The sequence below is a fragment of the Balaenoptera musculus genome, chromosome 3, assembly GCF_009873245.2.
Source record: "Balaenoptera musculus isolate JJ_BM4_2016_0621 chromosome 3, mBalMus1.pri.v3, whole genome shotgun sequence".
NCBI lineage: Eukaryota > Metazoa > Chordata > Mammalia > Artiodactyla > Balaenopteridae > Balaenoptera > Balaenoptera musculus.
The window spans coordinates 61,251,617-61,272,289 of NC_045787.1; the positions used below are offsets into that span (position 1 = coordinate 61,251,617).

Genomic DNA, 20,673 nt, shown 5'->3' on the forward strand with positions numbered 1-20,673 from the left:
AATGCCTCTCATTATTTCTTCATTTCTCCTTATGCCTATGTATTTGATTTATTGTCACTTATCATTTGTTGCTACTTTATTTTATAATTGTGTTAATACCATTTCATGGGCATATATATTTTTCCTCTGATTCAAAAGGCTCTTCAGAAGCAAGGACCATGTATTTATTCTCTAGGTATTTGCTGCCCGTGGTAGCAGATTTTATTCTATAAATGCCTGATTACTAACATCTTACATTATGGGTTACTTAAGGCAGACCATGTCCTCAGCTTTCTGCAGTGTACTTCTCAGAAGTGTTTTTACAAGTTTCATTTCAGCCTTATACATAAGCACCCTAAAGCCCGTAAAAAAATCTGACCAGATTAGTCAACATTTAGAAAGTGGACTTAATACACTTTAATTCCACTGGATTTGTCCCATAAAATTTAGTGAGATTTTATGTTTTTCCAGAATTTTACAGTTGACAATTTCAAGAACGGTATATATCTTTACCCTTACAGGCTATAAGACTGGGGAATTGAGGTAGGAAGACGTCTGGTCTAGACTGGGAGAGAAAGGAGACAGTCTGGGCATCCCCAAATCTTGAAGAGACCTGGGTACAAAGAAGGTTCCAGTGTGGAGGGTGGAGGGGGCACAGGGGCTGGATCTGAAAGGGACTATTTGGACAGTAGTCTATTTCTGTGTTGAGTATCAAAATCAGCATAGACCTTCTAATAAACTAGGATTGTCAGGTTACTCTTGGAAGCCATTGCTAAAATCTCTAAGCTCTACCAGAATTAAAGAAAAGTAACCAAATAAATCAGCGGTCAGTTGGAAATGAGAGAATTTGGCATCATCGTAACCCTGGGGGAAGAAATAAAAGCTGATGTGTAAATGGGGTTTCGGGCAAGTAACCACATGGCCAGATGCCCTTCTCCCAGAGGTAGGCCCAGCCCAAGCCCTTCAAGTCAGTTTCTGTTATCTGGCCCTGAGAAGCCTTAAAAAAGGTGCTTACCCTGATTTCTCCAAACATAAAATAGGGGCAGTGGGATTTGCCATTTCTGTGTAGTCTAGGCCTGTGGTGAGGATTAATTAGTGTTTTGAAAGTGTTGTGGGTTTGGTTTGGTTTATTTATTTTCTCAGGACGAAAGCCAGTACGCCAGCACCAAGTGTTAACAGCGAAGGTTTGATGTATGTTACTTGAGATGCACTGGGTGAAGTGGGGCGGATGGGAAACGAGGCTTGTGGGACCACCTTCGGCATCAAAAAGGCCACATTTCCAAACACATTTAGTACTCCCCAAAGTGAAGGAGGCAGAATAAAAGGCTTTGAAAATTAAAAAGGGGAAAAGTTATCTGTATTTAGGCTCTGGTATTGAGGGTATGTACCAACCCAGACCAAGGAAAATTTGACGAGCTGCTACAGAAAAATATTGGCAGCTAGAGAAGACACAAAATTCTGCTAACTTTGTGACAAGCTGTAAAATGAGCTCCTATATTTGACAGAGAGAAAGAATGGAACTCAGGCAGTCAGGGTATCAGGGTTAATAGCTGAGGACAAATGCTGTCACATGCTAGCTTCTCTGACCCAGGACAGGTGGGCATAGGGACCAAGAACTCTGGTATGGCCCATACCTCCACTCACTAAGAACCCAGCAACCTTCTAGATATTACAATCTCATAAGAACCCTCTAAGCTGGTTTTTAGGAATAAATCTTTATGGCTTTATTCCCGATTATGGAAGTAATGCATGCTCATTACTAAAAAATAAAACTGCAGAAATACCTAACATAAAAAGTGCAGGGCTTCCCTGGTGGCGCAGTGGTTGAGAGTCTGCCTGCCAATGCAGGGGACACGGGTTCGAGCCCTGGTCTGGGAGGATCCCACATGCCGCGGAGCGGATGGGCCCGTGAGCCACAACTACTGAGCCTGCGCATCTGGAGCCTGTGCTCCGCAACAAGAGAGGCCGCGACAGTGAGAGGCCCGCGCACCGCAATGAAGAGTGGCCCCCACTTGCCACAACTAGAGAAAGCCCTCGCACAGAAACGAAGACCCAACACACCCAAAAATAAATAAATAAAATAAATTTTAAAAAACCCCACAGCAGCACCACGAAGAGTGACACCTGTCCCCATTTAAAAAAAAAAAAAAAAAAAGTGCAGACACTGCACCTCCAATCCAACAGCCAGGATATATAGGCTCTTAGTTATTGTTTGGACATATTTACAGGTGATAGCTATAACTGTCTCCAATTTATAGGTGATGAAACAGATAACTCAAAGAACTTATCCACCGGCTCACAGGAAATAAATCAAAGCTGGAATTCAAATTCAGGTCTTTCTGACACCACGGAACTCTGTATGTTCCATTAGGCTACACTGCCCTGTCCCCACACCCTGCTCCCTCATCCCACCACCATCCTCAAAAGTAATTACTACAAGGCACCAACCGGGTTTCCATAACTAGCTTTACAAAGAGAAGCTGCCGTCATCCACAGCGTCAGGTTACATGTGAAATAGCAAGGTTAGTGCCACAAGGAGATCTGTTTTCCCAGCCTCCATCAACATGCTGTTATTTGAGTGAGATGATTATACTTTTCCATCAAAACCAGTGTAGAACAGAAAGCAAAGAGACCCCTGAAGTCAGTAGATCATATCTTATATGTGAGGCCTGGACCTGGAGAGCCCCGAGTTCCAGGTCTGTTATCTCTTAGTTGTTTGTGACCTGGTGCCTCAGTTTCTCCATCTGGATTGTAAAGCGGGTGGATGAACTGACTGCCCACGTGCCTTCTCGCGGCTGGAATGACGGGCAATCTCACTGACGGCTGCTGGGCCTCATGTACCCCACCTGACTTCTAACGTTCTGCTCAACATCTCATCTCAGGCTGAAAGACAGAAAGTTGTCCTGTGTGGCGACTTCTCAAATATGCCCAGAAAGAAATGAACATGCTTTGAAAAGACTGTATAAGGTTATTGTTCTTGCTAGAGTTATTCTAATTAAATGAGTGGACGATAACGAACTTAAATGACTAGTTTATTAGCACGCATTCTTGCAGTATGTCTAAATCTCCTATACATAAGGCATCGAGAGAGCTATACTGATGAAACCTTGCCCTCCTTGAATATAATATACACATGAATATAAATAACTACAGTATGAAGAAGCAAGAGCTCAGTGTCTCAGGATGATCCGGAGAAACTCAAGGGACTCTAGTTTGGAGGGATCAGGCAGGGCTTCATGGAGCAGTAGGGATGTGACCTGAGCCCCCGAGAAGAGTCAGAGAAGCAAAGGAAGATGGCGGAGGGCATTGCAATGGTGCTGAGGGGTTCCTTCGGTGGAAGGACAGAGGTTGTAAGAGGCAGGCTAAGGAGTCTGCCTGTGGTTGTAGGCAGTTGGCAACCACTGACGGCCATCAAGCAGGGAAGTGAGGGGCTCTGTCTGTGTTCTCTTCCAACAAAACCTAAAGCCTACGTGATTTCCAGTACGTACAACTGTACCTAGCATGTCGTGGGCAGGCAGTACCTCCTGAATGAATCATCTCAGAAATGGCAACCTAATGTCAGGGAATGGATTTGACTTTGCTTTTAGGAGGAAACATGGAGCAGCGCCAAGCATGCAAACCCGGACGACTCTTGGATCTCGAGTACGGATCTGGCAATTTCGCCACAGAAAATGCATGCGTGAGAGAGGGGAGGGAGCGAAGACTGTTCTTTCACCCTGTAATCACGAGCAGAAATAACATCCCATTATAACCTTTAAAGAGAAGAGGCCCTTTCAATGAAATAGTAACAACACTGTACAGTATCACTTTGAAGACTTGGCCTTTGGTGTGGAAAATGCTAACATCTGTCAGGGCCCTTCATTTCAAATCAAGCTTCTGCCAGCAGAGTCTAAGTGCTTTCTACGTGTGCATGTGTGTAGGGTATCTACGTACACGTTACACAATTGGACGGACGTGAGAATTCTGACGATTCACAGAATGCCACGTCTGACTTCCAAGGTGAGTTGCGCTCACAGATGGAGGTGGTAGCATCTTTACCTGAGAACAGCCCGGGTCAAGCCTGGGGCCTGTAGGATGAGTATATATATTTTCTCTAAGGCAAACTAATGCCTTTGAAATCATTTCTCCTCCTGGTTTGAGGCAGGCTGACTAGAACCGAGGGGAGCCAAGAGCTTGGAGCTGGAGTGCCTCAGAACCAGGTTGAGCGGAATTCACACCTGTGGGACCTCGGAGCCTAACCTGGGATCACAGCTGCTCCCCACCACTTTGGATGTTTTCAGGCTTTCCCATTAAATCAGCTTCAGCGGTACCGTCCCCTTCCCTCAGGCTCCCGCACAGGTTTCCTCCACGGCCCACTCTGTACTGCTGAAGACACTGAGTCAGGTCAGCCTGCTAGAAAGGAACACTTTAAAGAAATGCGGCGGGTGTGTGGTCCACAGGGGGAGAATGAATCTTAGGATCTTAGAAAGGAAGGAGGGAAGAAAAAGATACTATGTGAGAACATGTCCATGCAAGGTCACCTGAGAACAAAGCCTCTGAAGATGAATAAAAAGTTTCCTCAAAGCACACAGGAAAGCAATTACAGCCCACATGTGTGACACTGGCCATAGGGGCTGGCAGCTGGGGAGATAAAAGTAGAGGCAGATTTGGGGGCACTGAGAGAGCCCGTGACCAATGCAACAGGGATGGGAACAGAGCACAAAGAACAGGAAGAAGCAGCACCCTCAACTCAGAGGGGAAGCCAGGCTGAGCTGAGACTGGGGCAGGGGCTTTGTCAATATGTATTTGTCCATCAAGGAGGTCTCGGGGAAAGGAATGAAGAGGGCAGGGAAAATGCCACATCATCTGATATTTTCAGTTAGGGGAAGGGTGAGGGTGGGCATTTATATGCTGAATAAATCGTTTCAAATATCTGTATGTGATAATGTTAATTAAAATAAAAAGTAGCTTGTGAGTGTTATTTTTGTTTTAGGCACGAAAGGTAGGACGGGAGTTCAGGGTTTAAGAGGAGAGCGTGAATTGCCATCTGGAGGCACTTTTAGGTTCAAGGCTAAGAGACAATAAAACAGAGACTTTAACCTGTTGATCTGTTCATCATTAACAAATACTTATTGAGAACTTAGTATGATGGTAGGCCTTGTGCTATGCACTGGGAATGTGGCAGTAAATGAAAAGGGTATAGATCCTGTCTTCATGGAGTTTCTATGCTTTTTTTGGGTTTTACATTTTACTGTTAATATTTAAAATTGTGGTAAAATATACATAACAGGAAATTTACCATCTTAACCACCATAGTTCAGCGGCATTAAGTGCATTCACATTGTTGTGCTACTATCACCACCATCCATCTCCAGGACTCTTTTCATCTTGTAAAACTGAAACTCTATACCCACTAAAAAGCAGCAACTCCCATTCCCCTCTCCACCTAATCCCTAGAAACCACCATGTTACTTTTTGTCTCTGAATTGACTATTCTACATACCTCCTGTAAGTGAAATCATACAGTATTTGTCTTTTTGTGACTGGCTTATTTCATTTACCATACTGTCCTCAAGTTTTAACCATGTTGCAGCATATGTTAGAATTTCCTTTCTTTTTAAGGCTGAATAATAATATTCCATTGTATGTATGTCACACATTTTGTTTATCCACTCCTCTGTCAATGGACATTTGGGTGGCTTCCACCTTTTGGCTATTGTGAATAGTGCTGTTCAAGTCCCTGGTTTCAGTTCTTTGGGGGTATATATCCAGGTATGGAATTGCTGAAACATACGGTAGTTCTGTTTTTAATTTTTTGAGGAATTGCTATACTGTTTCCATAGCAGCTATACCATTTTACATTCCCACTGGCAGTGCACAAGGGTTCCAGTTTCTCCACATCCTCATCAATAGTTGTTATTTTCCTTCCTCCATTCCTTCCTGCCTGTAGCCATTCCAATGGGTAGGATCTATGGTTCTTCGAGACATCTTTATGCTTTATTGTAGAATCTCCTGGTCTATGGGAGATCCTATGACTTCTGGGGTGTGTTTGTGTATGTGTGCGTGTGTGTACACTAGTCTTTTTTGGAAATATTTTTACTATTAGTACCCAAGCCACAACCTACCAAGAGTATGTGGCCATGAAAAAACCCTAACTCCACAAGTAGGAAGGGCCTCTGGGGGTGCCCTCTACTCTTAGAATAAGAGGGAGGTGGTATAGATGTTAAAACCCAAGAGGCCAGATTTTGAGGGAGCTGGTCCTACACGGAAGGGAGGGCTTCCCTGGGAAAAGTCTAACATCGATTCCTCTAATTCATGACAGGAGGAGACATTGGTCTACCACTGCCAACAAGACCAGCTAAAGGAGACAGTGCAGGTGAAAAACTGGAATGATGCAGTGATGTTTTAGAACAGGGATCAGAAAGGTGGGCAGGATGTAGTAACAGCAAAATCATATAATATTCACATTACTCTAGTGCTTATAATGTTTCTAACATTATCACGTGTATTCATCTATTTACAGCCACGTCTTTGGCTACACCGCTGCTTATTAACGCGTGCACCTTTTCCAGCAGGGTGAAAAAGGAGAAAGTGAGGAAGCAGCTTGCTCCCTTGAGGTCCTGTGTATACAGAAACGCACAGAATGCTGAAGCTAGAAGGGACCTTAGAGGTCACTTAATTCAGTCTTTGCCTCACAGATGAGGAAGTGACAAAGTGGCTTTGGGGAGGGTGGAGGTGGAATATTACTCTCTTCTCCTGTAAGTAAGTACACATCATCTGGGAAGTGCTGGAGTTAGAAACCAAAGAAATGTTTCTGTGATAACACAGACTCAATTGTCAATCCTTCATTGATACCCTAGATTGGCTGCTTTCTGATTTTATTCCACAACAGCCTCTAGAACATAGTCATAAAACATCTTCTGTGAATATAACATGCAGACTTGGCTGTCCTATAAATACATATTTTCTTATAGCTGGATTTAATTTTTCCCCCACAAACTAATTGCCCAGAGAAGGAACTGGGCTTGTATCACCATCCTCTGCAGGCCCAGGACCCCAAAGATAACTACCCTTTTTCCTAATTCTGCCACACAGTGGTGTGAAATGGATATGAAAACCGGGCAGAAAAGGTCCCCGGCACTGCCCACGCATAAGGAGGAGGCGGCACCTTGCCACCCGCAGGTACACACAGTAGGGGACACGCTGTTTTTGTGAACCAACAGCGAATGTGGCTCTTTGTCAATGGCAGGGCCTGACAATGTCCCTCATTACATGCAAGGTTAGAGCAAGAGTTCCCAGGCTGGCAGGGAAGGCCAACAGGAAGGCCTGGAGTGGACTCCTAGGAGGGGGGAAGGAGGAGCAGGCAGCCAGAAAGTGTCTCTGAATTTGTGACAGCAGCAAAGGGTCTCAGTACGTCCAGCAATTAACATGTGGGAAACTAAGTTGAAGAAAAGTGAAGGGACTTGCTCAAGACCTTACAATCTATGAGGGGCAAGGCTAAGACAGTTCTCTCTTCTGATTTCCATGCCCCAGTTCTTACACTGGCGAAACTTTCTGCTTGTGCTATTACTTTGCTAGAGGCACTTGAGGGGACGCAAAAATCACAGCAGGTTATGCTAAGAAGCCCGCGGCAAGCAGCACTACGGTCGGGTCACATGGGCGTATAGTTCTCAAGCTCCCATTTCTGATGCCATGACAAAATGCAGCTTAGTGAGTGAAGGGGGCTTAAGGCTTTTCACTTGTAGATGGAACTTAGTGGATGAGGACAGCTTAAAACCACTGTAATGTGGGCAGCATATTCAGCACATCCCTGGAGGTTATCCTGGGCTTTGCAGTGCATTAAATTACTCAGAAGCTGTAAAAACCGTTCCTGCCTCCCTTCTGGCCACCCTGAGGGATTCTGATATGACTGGCTCCTGGTTAGCAATCACTTCTCCAGTGAGCCAGTTACAGACTGCAATGTGTCACATCCCTAGGTGTGCTGGGGCAGAGAAAAGTTTAAACGATTGACGTAGCTCCACAGTAACTAATCATAGGTGTGTGATCCTCTCACACAGCTGATCAAATCATTTCCAAGCATTTTCTAGAACAATTCTTCTAGACCAATAGACATGCAAGGCAAATTACACATGTGATTTTACATTTTCTATTAAGCACATTAAAAAAGGAAAAGGAAACAGATGAAATTGCGATCAATATATTTAAACTCAATATATCCAAAGTACTGCCACTTCAACAAGTCATAAATGTATATATGCTTTATATTTTTCATACTCAGTCTTCAAAATCAGATGTGCGCATACTCACAGCACATCTTGATCCACAATTAGCCATATTTCAAGTGCTCAGTAGTCACACAGGGCTCGTGGCTACCATATCGGACATATTACTACCCTTGCCTCTCTCACTGATGTCTCTTTACTCCAATAAAAATAGAAATTTCTCCATCCTGTAGCCATTCTTACCTATCTCAGGGCACTTTCCTTTCCAGGTCTAGTGATTCTAGGTGGTCTTTATTCCATTTCAACTCTCCTCCAACTGTCCATTCAGTCATTAAGTAATCATCACTGAGTACCTACCAAGTGCCGGGTGTTTGTGTTAACTTATGAGGATGTAAAGATAAATATGACATAGACCCTGATATCCAGGAGCTCTCGGCTTAGAGGGAAATGCAGGCACATACAGGAGAATTTGGTGAACACTATACAGAGATACATACGAAGGGGTGCACAGAGGAAGGAGTACTGCTTCTTCCAGGGCTTCTGGAAAGCATTCACAGAGGTGGGACAATAGCGCTGGGTTTTAAGGGATGAGGAAAAATTGTGGAGAGGCAGGGAAAGGTGTTTCAGGCATAGGGAAAAGCATGTTCAAGACATAAGTATGACGATCTGCATGCTTGGAAATGGCAGGTGTCTAGTAGGGCAAGAAGAGGGCAAGGAGGGCCTGGAGTGAGGCTGGCGAGGTGAGCTGGACCTCAGATGCCTGAAGACACACTCAGAATTACTGGGGGTCATTCTCCAGAAGGGGGAATCTTAAGGCAGGTTGTAACACAGATTGGAGAGGACAAAAGAGTAAGGAGAGCCTGAATGATGGGGTAGCAGTATGTCTAAAATGAGGGGATGTGAGCACCCAAGTGAATGAAGGGAGTATAGAGCACTGTTTTCTGCAGACAGTCTCACGATGAGGCCTTATGATGGAACCTGGGCAAAGGGCCTAATAGTTAAGGTTTTCCAGGCCCAAACTCATGACGTAGGGGCATCAGGGCCACTAGCATGGTATTTATGCAGGACTATTACAACCTGTGGGGATGTGAAAGCACCACATGGCCTCTTTCCCTGCAGGAATTAATAGGGTTCCCTATGGGTTAATTTAGGCAGTAGGCAGAATCAAGCTAAATTGCAGCCTTGCCAGGGAAATCATGGGTTTAGGAGACCCAGCAGGTCTGGGCAGCACCTGACCAGCCTGATCAGATGATGTGATGGCTTATTTGACCTTGAGTTTTCTAGAAGGAGGCTCTGACACTCTCAGGTAAGAACAGGGCAACAACAGCATGACATTTACAGTTAGAAGGAGGCTCGGAGATCCCATGGGTTCTCCTTTTATAGATGGGAAAACTGAGTCATGGAGAGGGAAATGGCTTATAAGGTCATGTAAGCCATTAAGAAGCGTTCACCCTTTGTGGCACCAAAGCCACAGTGAGATTGGTACAACAGGTGCCATGGAGAACTGTGTACCTTTATAGCAAACTCAAGTGGAGAAAGAGAATTAGGCTAGAGAGACACTAGGTAATAAAACTGTCTTTGTGAGCCAACAGTATTTAAATTAGTAGCAATAAACAAGGTACTCACATGGTGAAACATCTACAAAGTTTGGATCGATATTGTGCAGCAGCTCCATTCTGGGGGACGGGCTTCCTTCACTAGAAAAGAATTTTTTAGAAAATGTTAATTTCCTCTCTCAAATGGGTATCAATGATTTTAATACTTCCTTTCCTCGTATTTACAGGAAATAACAAACCTGCCAGTTAACAACTTGGTCATGAATTCAGAGGCCTCCAAAATGTGTGGTTGTGCATCTTCAAGTAGTCATCACTTGTCTACATTGTCACAATGACTGAACGTTTACATAACAACTTCAAGGTCAAGCACGTGACAATTAAAAAAATGAGTCCTGTGACCCTTTGCAATAAATAATCTGGCTGTACTTAAACATGACCATTCGTTACAGTAGTGAAATGAGAACTCAAGTCATCCAGTGTAGACTTCATGCTGAACACTCACAGGGAAATGAAGAAAGAGCATCTGCCAAGATGGCAGCGTCCATATCACAGATGCAACATGCCTTTTAAATACTAGCCTGCATGAGAAAAACGAATGTCTTCCATGTCTAAATTTACAACGTGAAACTTGTATGTAATACAAATACATGTGAAATAGTTATACTTCTTTAAGATTTTTAAAAATTGTATGTGCAAATACAATCACAACCTACATTACTGTTGAAAAGAACTTGGAGATCAGTTAGTCCAACGCCCTCATGTTACAAATGAGAAAGGCCCATAGTAAGTTACTGGCCAAACAATGGGTAGTGGGTGTTTTTTAAAAATTGGGAGCATAAACACGACCAGATGTATGCCGGGTGTGCATGAGGCACCCATGTCATTTTGCTAGTATAGACTCAGCCTTATGGAAGAAGTTGTTAGATATAATTTCAATCGTTGGACTACTTGATAATCCAATAAAAGGTTGCAAAGTACTGTTAACACCATAGGATTTGCCCACATAGGAATAACCAATAAGTCCCCTGAAAATAAGAGGACATGTTTTCAGGTGGTTCAGTGTCCACACCCCAAACTCACAGCTAGTTGTCTACAGCAGTGGCTTGGGATTTCAAGGACCCATAAATTTTCAAAAAATCTGGATTGTGACTGGCAACGTTGTATTTGCCAAGTATGGAAATGTTAAAACAAAATTCATGAATTAAAAACAAAACCAAAAAACTTTCAACTACCATTACCATAAAATAAAGGTAATTTTAATAGCAACAAAAGGTAGGATGAATACAATCTCAGAATAAGTGACAGTCCTTTAAAGTGAGTATGCTTAACTTCAGAATTCTGTAAGATTTCCTTTTTCCTCTCTATTCCATAAAACCCACTAACTGGAGAGTGAGAGGGAAATATGCAGGGACGCCTCTACGCCGGGGGGCAGCACCATGGGGGGGGCAATGTTTCCCTGGACTCCTCAGTTTCTTCCTGAGGCATTTAACTAACTACCTGTATACCATGAGACTGTCAACCGGTCCAAAATGACAGGAACTAGGGTTTGATCCTGGAAGCTCTCAATGCAAGTAGGGATGATGAGCAAAGAGAACGGTGAATGAGAGAAAATCTTAGCAGAATGATGATGATGGTGTCTAATTTGTGGGGTTAAAAACAAGCAAACAGAGCTAAAATCTGGATGATAAAAATAGCAAGTAAGTCAGGAGGGGAAATCAGAATGAAAGCATTTTAAAGTCCTTGTATTGTTTGGAAGAGGGGAAAGCTGTTCATTAAATTTAGATTTAGCTAAGTAAAATTTGCATGTTAAAATTTTAAGGTAACTTAAAAACAAAGATAGGACTTTTCTGGACCACGGAAGAACAAAACAAAATTCATTCAATCCAAAAAAAGGCAAGAAAGAAGGAGGAACCCCCAAATTTCTCATCTTTAAAAGCAGAGCTCACTGGAATACCCCCAAAGTATTAGGCATGGTTAAATAACACATATTTTTCTAATAACTTTTAAAGAAAGTTTATCTGCATATTATTCATTTATTTCATTTTTTCATTATTCAGAAGAGCCACAGATATTGCAAAATAAGGGAACTTAATAAGATGAGATGAATTTTGAACACTAAAGGTTGTGAGTAATCCCAGTGGTGAATTATTTGCTGGGAAAAATCATCACAGGCAGAATCATCATGATGCAAATCATGATGAAAAAAACAAAAGCCAACCAACCTTCCTAAGTATGCTGTGATGCTATTTTTTAAAATGTACGAATCAGAATATTTTGACAAGGATGTGGTTGGAGATATATGCCAAGGAAATACAATAGAAGACAAGTGATTAAAACAATAACCAAACACCCTAGGGACTCCAAGTTATTAAATAAATCAAGAAAACCAAATGTACATTTCAGGGAACTGAATAAAGTATCAAAATCTTGGGTTACTTGGCTATTATGAATAATGTTATTATGAATATTTATGTATAAGTTTTTGTATGGACATTTGTTTTCATTTCTCTTGGGTATATACCTAGGAGTAGACTTGGTACGTCATATGGTAACTTTATATTTAAACTTTTAAGGACCTGCTAATTTTACACTCCTACCAGCTATGTATGAGTATTCCAATTTCCCCACATCCTCTTATTAGTGACCCTTACGGATATCTATCTTTTTTATTATAGCCATCCTAGCTGATACAAAGTGGTATCTCATTGTGGTTTTGATTTACATTTTCCTTTTCATGTGCATATTGACCATGTGTATAACTTCTTTGGAGGAATGTCTATTCAGATCCAGTGCTCATTTGAAAAGTGGGCTATTTATCTTTTTATGATTGAGTTGCAAGAATTCTTAATACATTCTGCATGCAAATCCTGTATCAGATACATGATTTGTTAATATTTTCTCTGATTCTGTGGGTTGTTTTTTGCTTTCTTAATAGTATTATTTGCAGAAAAAAAGTTTAAAATTTTGGTTTAGTACAGCTTAACTATTTTTTCTTTTGTTGCTTTTGGTATTTTATCTAAGAAATAACTGCCTAATGCAAAGTCATAGAGATTTACTCTTATGCTTTCTTCTAAGATTGCTATGCTTTTAGCTCTTACATTTATGTCTATGATCCATTTTAAGTTAATTTTTGTGTATTCTGTGAGGTAGGAATCCAATTTCATTCTTTTGCATGTGAATATCTAGTTATCCCAGTAACATTTATTGAAAAGATTCTTCTTCCCAATTGAACTATCTTAGCATCCTTGTCAAAAACGCAGCTGATTCTCCAGATTTAAGAATGGGCAGAAGAACTGAATAGACATTTTTCAAAAGAGGAAATGCAGATGGCCAACAAGCACATTAAAAGATACTCAACATCACTAATTATTAAGGAAATGCAAATCAAAACCACAATAGATATCACTTCACACCTGTCAGAATGGCTATCATCGAAAAGAACACAAATAACGAATGTTGGTGAGGATGTGAAGAAAAGGGAACCCTCATACACTTTTGGTGGGAATGTAAATTGGTGCAGCCACTGTGGAAAACAGTATGGAGGTTTCTCAAAAAAATAAAAATAGAAGTACCATACGACCCAGCAATTCCACTCCTGGATATATATCCAAAAAAATACTAATTCAAAAAGATGTACACACCCAATGTGACAGCAGCAAGTAACCACCAACAGATGAATGGATAAAGAAGATGTGGTGTGTATATATGTAATGAATACTATTCAGCTCTAAAAAAGAATGACATTTTGCCATTTGCAACAACATGGATGGACTTGGAGGGTATTATGCTAAGTGAAAAAAGTCAGACAGAGATAGAGAAACACTGTATGACATCACTTCTATATGGAATCTTAAAAAATGCAACACTTCAGCAAGTGGTGTTGGGAAAGCTGGACAGCTGCATGCAAATCAATGAAGTTAGAACACTCCCTCACATCATAGACAAAAATAAACTCAAAATGGCTTAAAGATTTAAATATAAGACATGACACCATAAAATTCCTGGAAGAGAATATAGGCAAAGCATTTTCTGACATAAATCGTACCAATGTTTTCTTAGGTCAGTCTCCCAAGGCAATAAAAATAAAAACAAAAAGAAACAAATGAGACCTAATCAAACTTATAAGCTTTTGCACAGCAAAGGAAACCATCAGCAAAATGAAAAGACAACCTACATTATGGGAGAAACTATTTGCAAATGATGCAACCAACAAGGGCTTAATTTCCAAAATATACAAACTCAATATATAATTCAATAACAAAAAACCAAACAACCCAATTAAAAAATGGCACAAGACCTAAATAGACATTTCTCCACAGAAGACGTACAAATGGCCGATAGGCATATGAAGATGCTCAACTTTGCTAGTTATCAGAGAAAAACAAATCAAAACCACAATGAGGCATCACATCACACTGGTCAGAATGGCCATCATTAAAAAGTCTACAAATAATAAATGCTGGAGAGGGTGTGGAGAAAAGGGAACCCTGCTACACTGTTGGTTAGAATGTAAATTGGTGCAGCCACTAAGGAGAACAGTACGGAGGTTCCTTAAAAAACTAAAAACAGAGTTACCATATGATCCAGCAATCCCACTCCTGGGCATATATCCTGAAAAGATGAAAACTCTGATTCAAAAAGATAGCAGTCCAATGTTCATAGCAGCACTATTTACAATAGCCAAGACATGGAAGCAACCTAAATGTCCACTGACGGATGAATGGGTAAAGAAGATGTGGTATACATATCATATTTATATAATGTGGCATATATGCACACATATATATATATATTTCACAATAGAATATTACTCAGCCATAAAAAAGATAATGCCATTTGCAGCAACATGGATGGACCTAGAGATTATCATACTAAGTGAAGTAAGACAGAGAAAGACAAATATCTGATATCACTTATATGTGGAATCTAAAAAATTATACAAATGAATCTATATACAAAACAGAAACAGACTCACAGACATAGAAAACAAATTTATGGTTACCAAAGGGGAAATACGTAGGAAGGGATCAATTAGGAGTTTCGGATTATCAGATACAAACTACTATATATAAAATAGATAAATAATAAGGTCCTACTGTATAGCACAGGGAACTACATGCAATATCTTGTAATAACCTATAATGGAAAATAATCTGAAAAAGAAAATCTATCTATCTATATATCTATCTATAGATAGATATCTATATATATATCTATCTATAGATATCTATCTATAGATAGATAGATATATAACTGAATCACTTTGCTGTACACCAGAAACTAACACAACATTGTAAATCAACTATACTTCAATTAAAAAAATAAAAAAAATACAACAAACTAGTGAATACAACAAAAAAGGAGTGGACTGACAGATATAGAGAACAAACTAGCAGCTACCAGTGGGGAGAGGGAAGCAGGGAGGGGCAATATAGGAGTAGGGGATTAAGAGGTACAAACTATTATGTATAAAATATGCTATAAGGATATATTGTACAACAATATATAGCCAATATTTTATAATGACCATAAATGGAGTATAACCTTTAAAAATTGTGAATCACTATAGTATACACTTGTAACTTATACTGCCCAGCAACTGTACTTCAATAACAAACATACACACACACAAATGCAGCTGATTCTAACACACAGCTTAGGATGAGGATCGCTAATTTGAAGGCTTGCTGTATAAGGTCACCATATTTGACTGTATGTTCTAAATTCTTGATTTTTTTTTCTGTAGAGCAAAAGATGGGTGCTAAGCTTTTAGGGTGCTTAGGTAATGAGTCCATATATAACGATAATGACTTCCTCTTGAAAGGAAGTCAGTGTGCCAGAAAATACCTTAAGAAATCTATTGACAACTTCCTACATTCACTTTCTTTATATGTCCCTGTATAAGTACCTTGAACACGAACTTTTAGCAGATGATACAATTTCTTCCTCAAAGGTGTGTGTACCAAAGTGAGCTAGAGGGAAAAAAAAGTGTTTTCTATATTCATAACACTTTTCAGCAATATCAACTGTGTGATCATCACAATCTTCTAGAATAAACAGTGGCCTCGTGAAGCTCATAAAATGTTCATGGGATTGATTATTGCTATATTATAGTGTGTTAACTTTTATCTTCTATATGTATCTATGTATTTACAGGTAATGCTACAATTATTGTGGCATTTCATGATTCTTTTGTATATCATACTGTTCCAAAGTTTCATTTCCACACAACTGAAGCACTAGAAAGTGGACAATGTCAATTGCTTCAACAGTTTATGGTCTTTTTTCCCACCAATTCCAAAGGCCTCACTCTTTCACATGCAGCCCTGCACTGTCTTTAAGAGCATAACCTTTCAGGGTCTGCATCTCAACTCCACAAGGTTATATAAACTTGAGCCTTGTTTTTCTCTCTAGCATAAGGTGGATAAAAAACAGCTACATACAGTGTTGTTATGAGAATTAAATGGGGAAATGTATGTAAAGTGCTTGGGTTACATACTAAGTGCTAAATAAGCTGATAGCTTAAAAACAATGACAATTTTGCAACCTTTTGTTGCAAAATTCGGATCCTGACTCTGTAAACATGGAAAGAATATAATCACGGATACAAGACTACAACCTAGATACAGATACAAGAATAATATGTAGATAAAATGGAACATTAATATTCCTATCCATCCCTCTTGCTGGCAAGAGTTCCCGTTATGAAATACACTGGTGTAGCTATAACTTTTATTTCCAAGATGTATTACGATATTCTCTTCCATGTGAGGGTCTCTTTTTAGAAAAGTATCAGTGCCAAATACAGCCAAGTCACACAGTCCACTCACGAACTGCACATAAAAAAGATACATTGCAATCTGTTATCTATGAATTTCCCCTATTTTTTGGATTAAGCATATGGTATAGTTTAGCTGTATGAGCAATACTATCTTCATTAGACTGTTGATTCCACTTGCAAAATGTCAATCTCTAAATAATGACTGATTATGTTCATGGAAAATGATTTTTCAATAATCACACAAGTTCATGAAATGCCCTGGTTTTATTATGGCAAGGTAATGGGTGTTTTTATTAGGGCAAAAGTCTGGGCTCCAGGCTGATAGGAATGAAGCAGAGCCCTCTAATCAGCTTCTTTAACGTAGGCATCTAGGGAACTGTTCAGAGACCCTTCCTTCCTGCAATGTTCACTACCCACCCTGGCGTACATTAATGGTCATGGCAGTAAGAACCATGGCGGTAAGAATTATGCAACAAAAAAGAACCATAAGATGTTCACATTGACCACTTAACGCAGAGACCTACCTCTAAACCAGTGAAATGGGCTTGTCTCATGCACGTTCATAAAAACCAAACTGGAATAATAAGGAGGGGGGGAGAGTGTTTGTTTTGGCCAAGCTAGTTAGAATAATAGTAGCTAGAATTTAGAGAGCATGTATTATGTACCACACACCATTTCAAATGTTTTGCATGTACTATCTCACTTAATCCTCAACATTATGACGTAGATACACCCTGGCACAGAGCAGTTGAGTGACTTACAAGATAACCTGTTTGAGCAGGTGACAGAATTGGGTTTGGAACTCAGGCAAACTCGTGAATTCCCCACTCCTAACCACTATGCTAAATTGCCTCCTTGGTCAAATGTAGACATGGCCTCAGTATCTTTTTAAATGTATAATGTTTCCATTTGTTCAGCTTATTTTTTCTTTTTTAAAAATTATTTATTTTTGGCTACATTGGGTCTTCGCTGCTTCGTTGCGCATGGGTTTTCTCTAGTTGCAGCGAGTGGGGGCTACTCTTGGTTGTGATGCGCGGGCTTCTCATTGTAGTGGCTTCTCTTTGTTGCAGAGCATGGGCTCTAGGCGCACGGGCTTCAGTAGTTGTGGCGTGCAGGCTCAGTAGTTGTGGCTCACAGGCTCTAGAGCGCAGGCTCAGTAGTTGTGGTGCACAGGCTTAGTTGCTCCACGGCATGTGGGATCTTCCCGGACAAGGGCTTGAACCCGTGTCCCCGGCATTGGTAGGTGGATTCTTAACCAGTGCGCCACCAGGGAAGTCCCCGTTCAGCTTATTTTTAAGGCTGAATTAACAAATATCTCTATTCACTTCAAATGCCTCTATTAACGAAAGAGTTAATCATTTTTCTCCATCCTCTTCTCTTAAAGACTTACATAAAATGATACATAGTTAATTGTCTCTGATGCCATTTCAGTATTCAATTCTAATTTACCCAAATTTCACGTTTTCTGGGTTAGTTTTTTTAAAAAAAGGGGGCAAGGATGCACTGATCAGTAACTAGTTTCCAATATGCTATAAATATTTTCTAAAAGTCTACAGTTTCAGACACTGAGATCACAGCACTGTCCACTTATAAATAGAGTTTCCAGTTTTTGACTTTCATTTTCCAACTAGTTGAAGGGTGGGGCAGTAAAACATTTCCCATAAATAAATGAAGTACTATGATACTCCACACTTCTTTTACCACTAGCTGCTGACCATCTGTCATAAAAAGAGACACACCCTGGAAGGCAGTATCAAATTTTTAGAAACAGAAGTAGCCATGGCACTATTTCCTGAGATGAAATTTTGAAAAAAAAAAAAAGTTACTGACTAAAAAATTCAAGAAACACCCACAGGGTAACATCCACCCTGTTTACCTTTTGTAAGCATCATCCTTATCATCTTCCCCTCACGCTACTGAGTTGCTACTATGTTCCAGGCACTGTGCTAAGTGTCTCATACATATTCTTTCAGTACATCTTCACACAAGTGCCTATGAGGTGGGCATCACTAATGTTACATTCTACGCATGAGGAAACTGATACTTAAGAATTGTAAAGTAACTTTCCCAAGATCATACAAGTAATAAAGGGAAGAGACTGGATTTGAACCAGATCTAACCACAGACTTCACATTTTCAACCATTACACTAGTGAAATTCCCCACAGGACTTATTTTCTTCGTTATGTGGGTGAAGGTGATATTGGGTTTGTGTGAATTCCATGCTCCTTCAAAAGCCATTTTAACATGCAAACATTACCACGAATAAAGTGTTTAGCCAAGGAAATTATAAACTTTTGACTAAATTTGGTGAGGAAATACGTAACTTAAATTCATCTGATGTAAGAGTTTTAGATGAGGAGAGAAATTTTTCATGTACATTTTTATTAAGGAATCATTAAATGTTTAAAGTAGGCTACTTGAGAAATATGTAATATTATTAATAACTGAATCACGCCCTTATTACAATCTTTTCCCATTCATTACTAAAAAATAATTGGTAGGACTTCTGGGTTAGTATCAGGGCAAATCAGCAGAATCTAATGTGCCTTTTTTCCAATTTCCATTATAATATCTGTGAAGAATTACAAAAAGATGAAAACTGGCAACAGTGTTGGAAACGAAAGAGAAGACCAGATGCCAAAGTCTTGAGGGGATTTTCACTAATGTCAATGCTGAAGAGATTAACAACATATTCTTGGATTCTAACATAAGAATCAAAACCCAGTACGAAAGAAAATCGAAAAAGATGGATTCACTTTGTCTACCTCTAGCTATAGAACTCAGGAGCCGCACTAAACCAAAAGTGGGCAGTGATCTCCTCTTAGCTGTCTTCCAGAGGTAGCCCACCATGCCTTTCCTCTCTCACTGCCAGTTTCTCCCCTCTCTATGTCCCTCCGGAAAGCAAACACCAGACCAACCTGGGAGGAAACAGAAGCAACTAGACAGATGTATCACATCCGAGAATGTGACGCAGCCAGACAGAAAATGTCTGCAACAACCCTCAGAGCACTACATAACTATGGACATAGTGTAGAAGCTCTTTTGTCAAAAAGGGTAAAGTAGGGAATCAAAAAAATAACATCATTTCTTAAACATTTTTTTTCCTTTTTTTAAAATTGAAGTATAGTTGATTTACAATATCATGTTAGTTTCAGGTATATAGCACAGTGATTCAGCCATATATATATATATATATATATATGGCTGAATATATACATATACATATATGAATATACATATATATATATATTCAGCCATATATATATATATATATGTGTATGTTCCACTTCAGATTCTTTTCCCTTATAGGTTATTACAAAATATTGTGTATAGTTCCCTGTGCTACACAGTAGGAAACATTTTGCTTTAACTTGAAATATATATATATATGTATATTTACTTGACTGCAGTGACTACACAAATAGACTTTGAATGCAGGGCTACTGGTTGGTGTTCCCTATCATCTTTATTTCATAAGCCATTTTTATAATGTTCCATCTCCAGTTTCTAGTGCTGTTTTTCTTACACTGGAGCAAAAGCTGAAGAACATGTGAATTTCCAGATTTCCATAGAATAATGGTGGTCATCTACATTTGAATCTCTCCACACGCTTCCCTTAAAAAATGTACTGAAAAGGAAAGAAAGTCAAGTCACCCAACACCCAAGCCTACAACATGAGCAGGAGAGAGAACATATTTAAACCTGGATGGACATGAGGAAATAACCATCTAAGACCTGAAGGGTCAGTGCCAGTGCCCACGCTAGGGAAGAGTCAGGCTGGGATCATGCCAAAAAGGGTGCAGGGTACAAGAGGGGAAGGGACTCAGATCATGTCTCATTAAATAAACCCAGAAAGAGGGCCCCACCCTGAGTGACCAAAGATCTGGTACCTGGGGGACTGGATGACTGGCTACCGGGAGTCGTAACAAAGTGGCTTGGAAAATGTGCAGGATCAGAGTGGCAGCCCCGGGCAGGTGCCAATTCTGAGAGAGGCAGTTGAAGAACAGGTGTCTTTTGGAAGATGGATGGGAAAGGGAAAGGAGGCAGAGGCAAAAGATCATGGTCCTCCTGTAATGACATAGTATCTATCATAGAATCATAAGAAGGTGGACCAGAAAGAAAGGGGCAGCATTTACTAAAGAAAGTGTACTTCA

The 20,673-nt window shown here is 40.2% G+C and overlaps 1 protein-coding gene across 1 annotated transcript in view; it reads right to left on the minus strand.

The window, feature by feature from the left end:
* ARSB (arylsulfatase B) overlaps window positions 1–20,673 on the minus strand; it is a 175,425-nt gene that overhangs the window by 59,876 nt on the left and 94,876 nt on the right. The window contains exon 6 of the mRNA XM_036848122.1: window positions 9,807–9,877. Coding sequence (XP_036704017.1) covers window positions 9,807–9,877 — 71 coding nt within the window. The remainder of the gene's footprint in view (window positions 1–9,806; window positions 9,878–20,673) is intronic.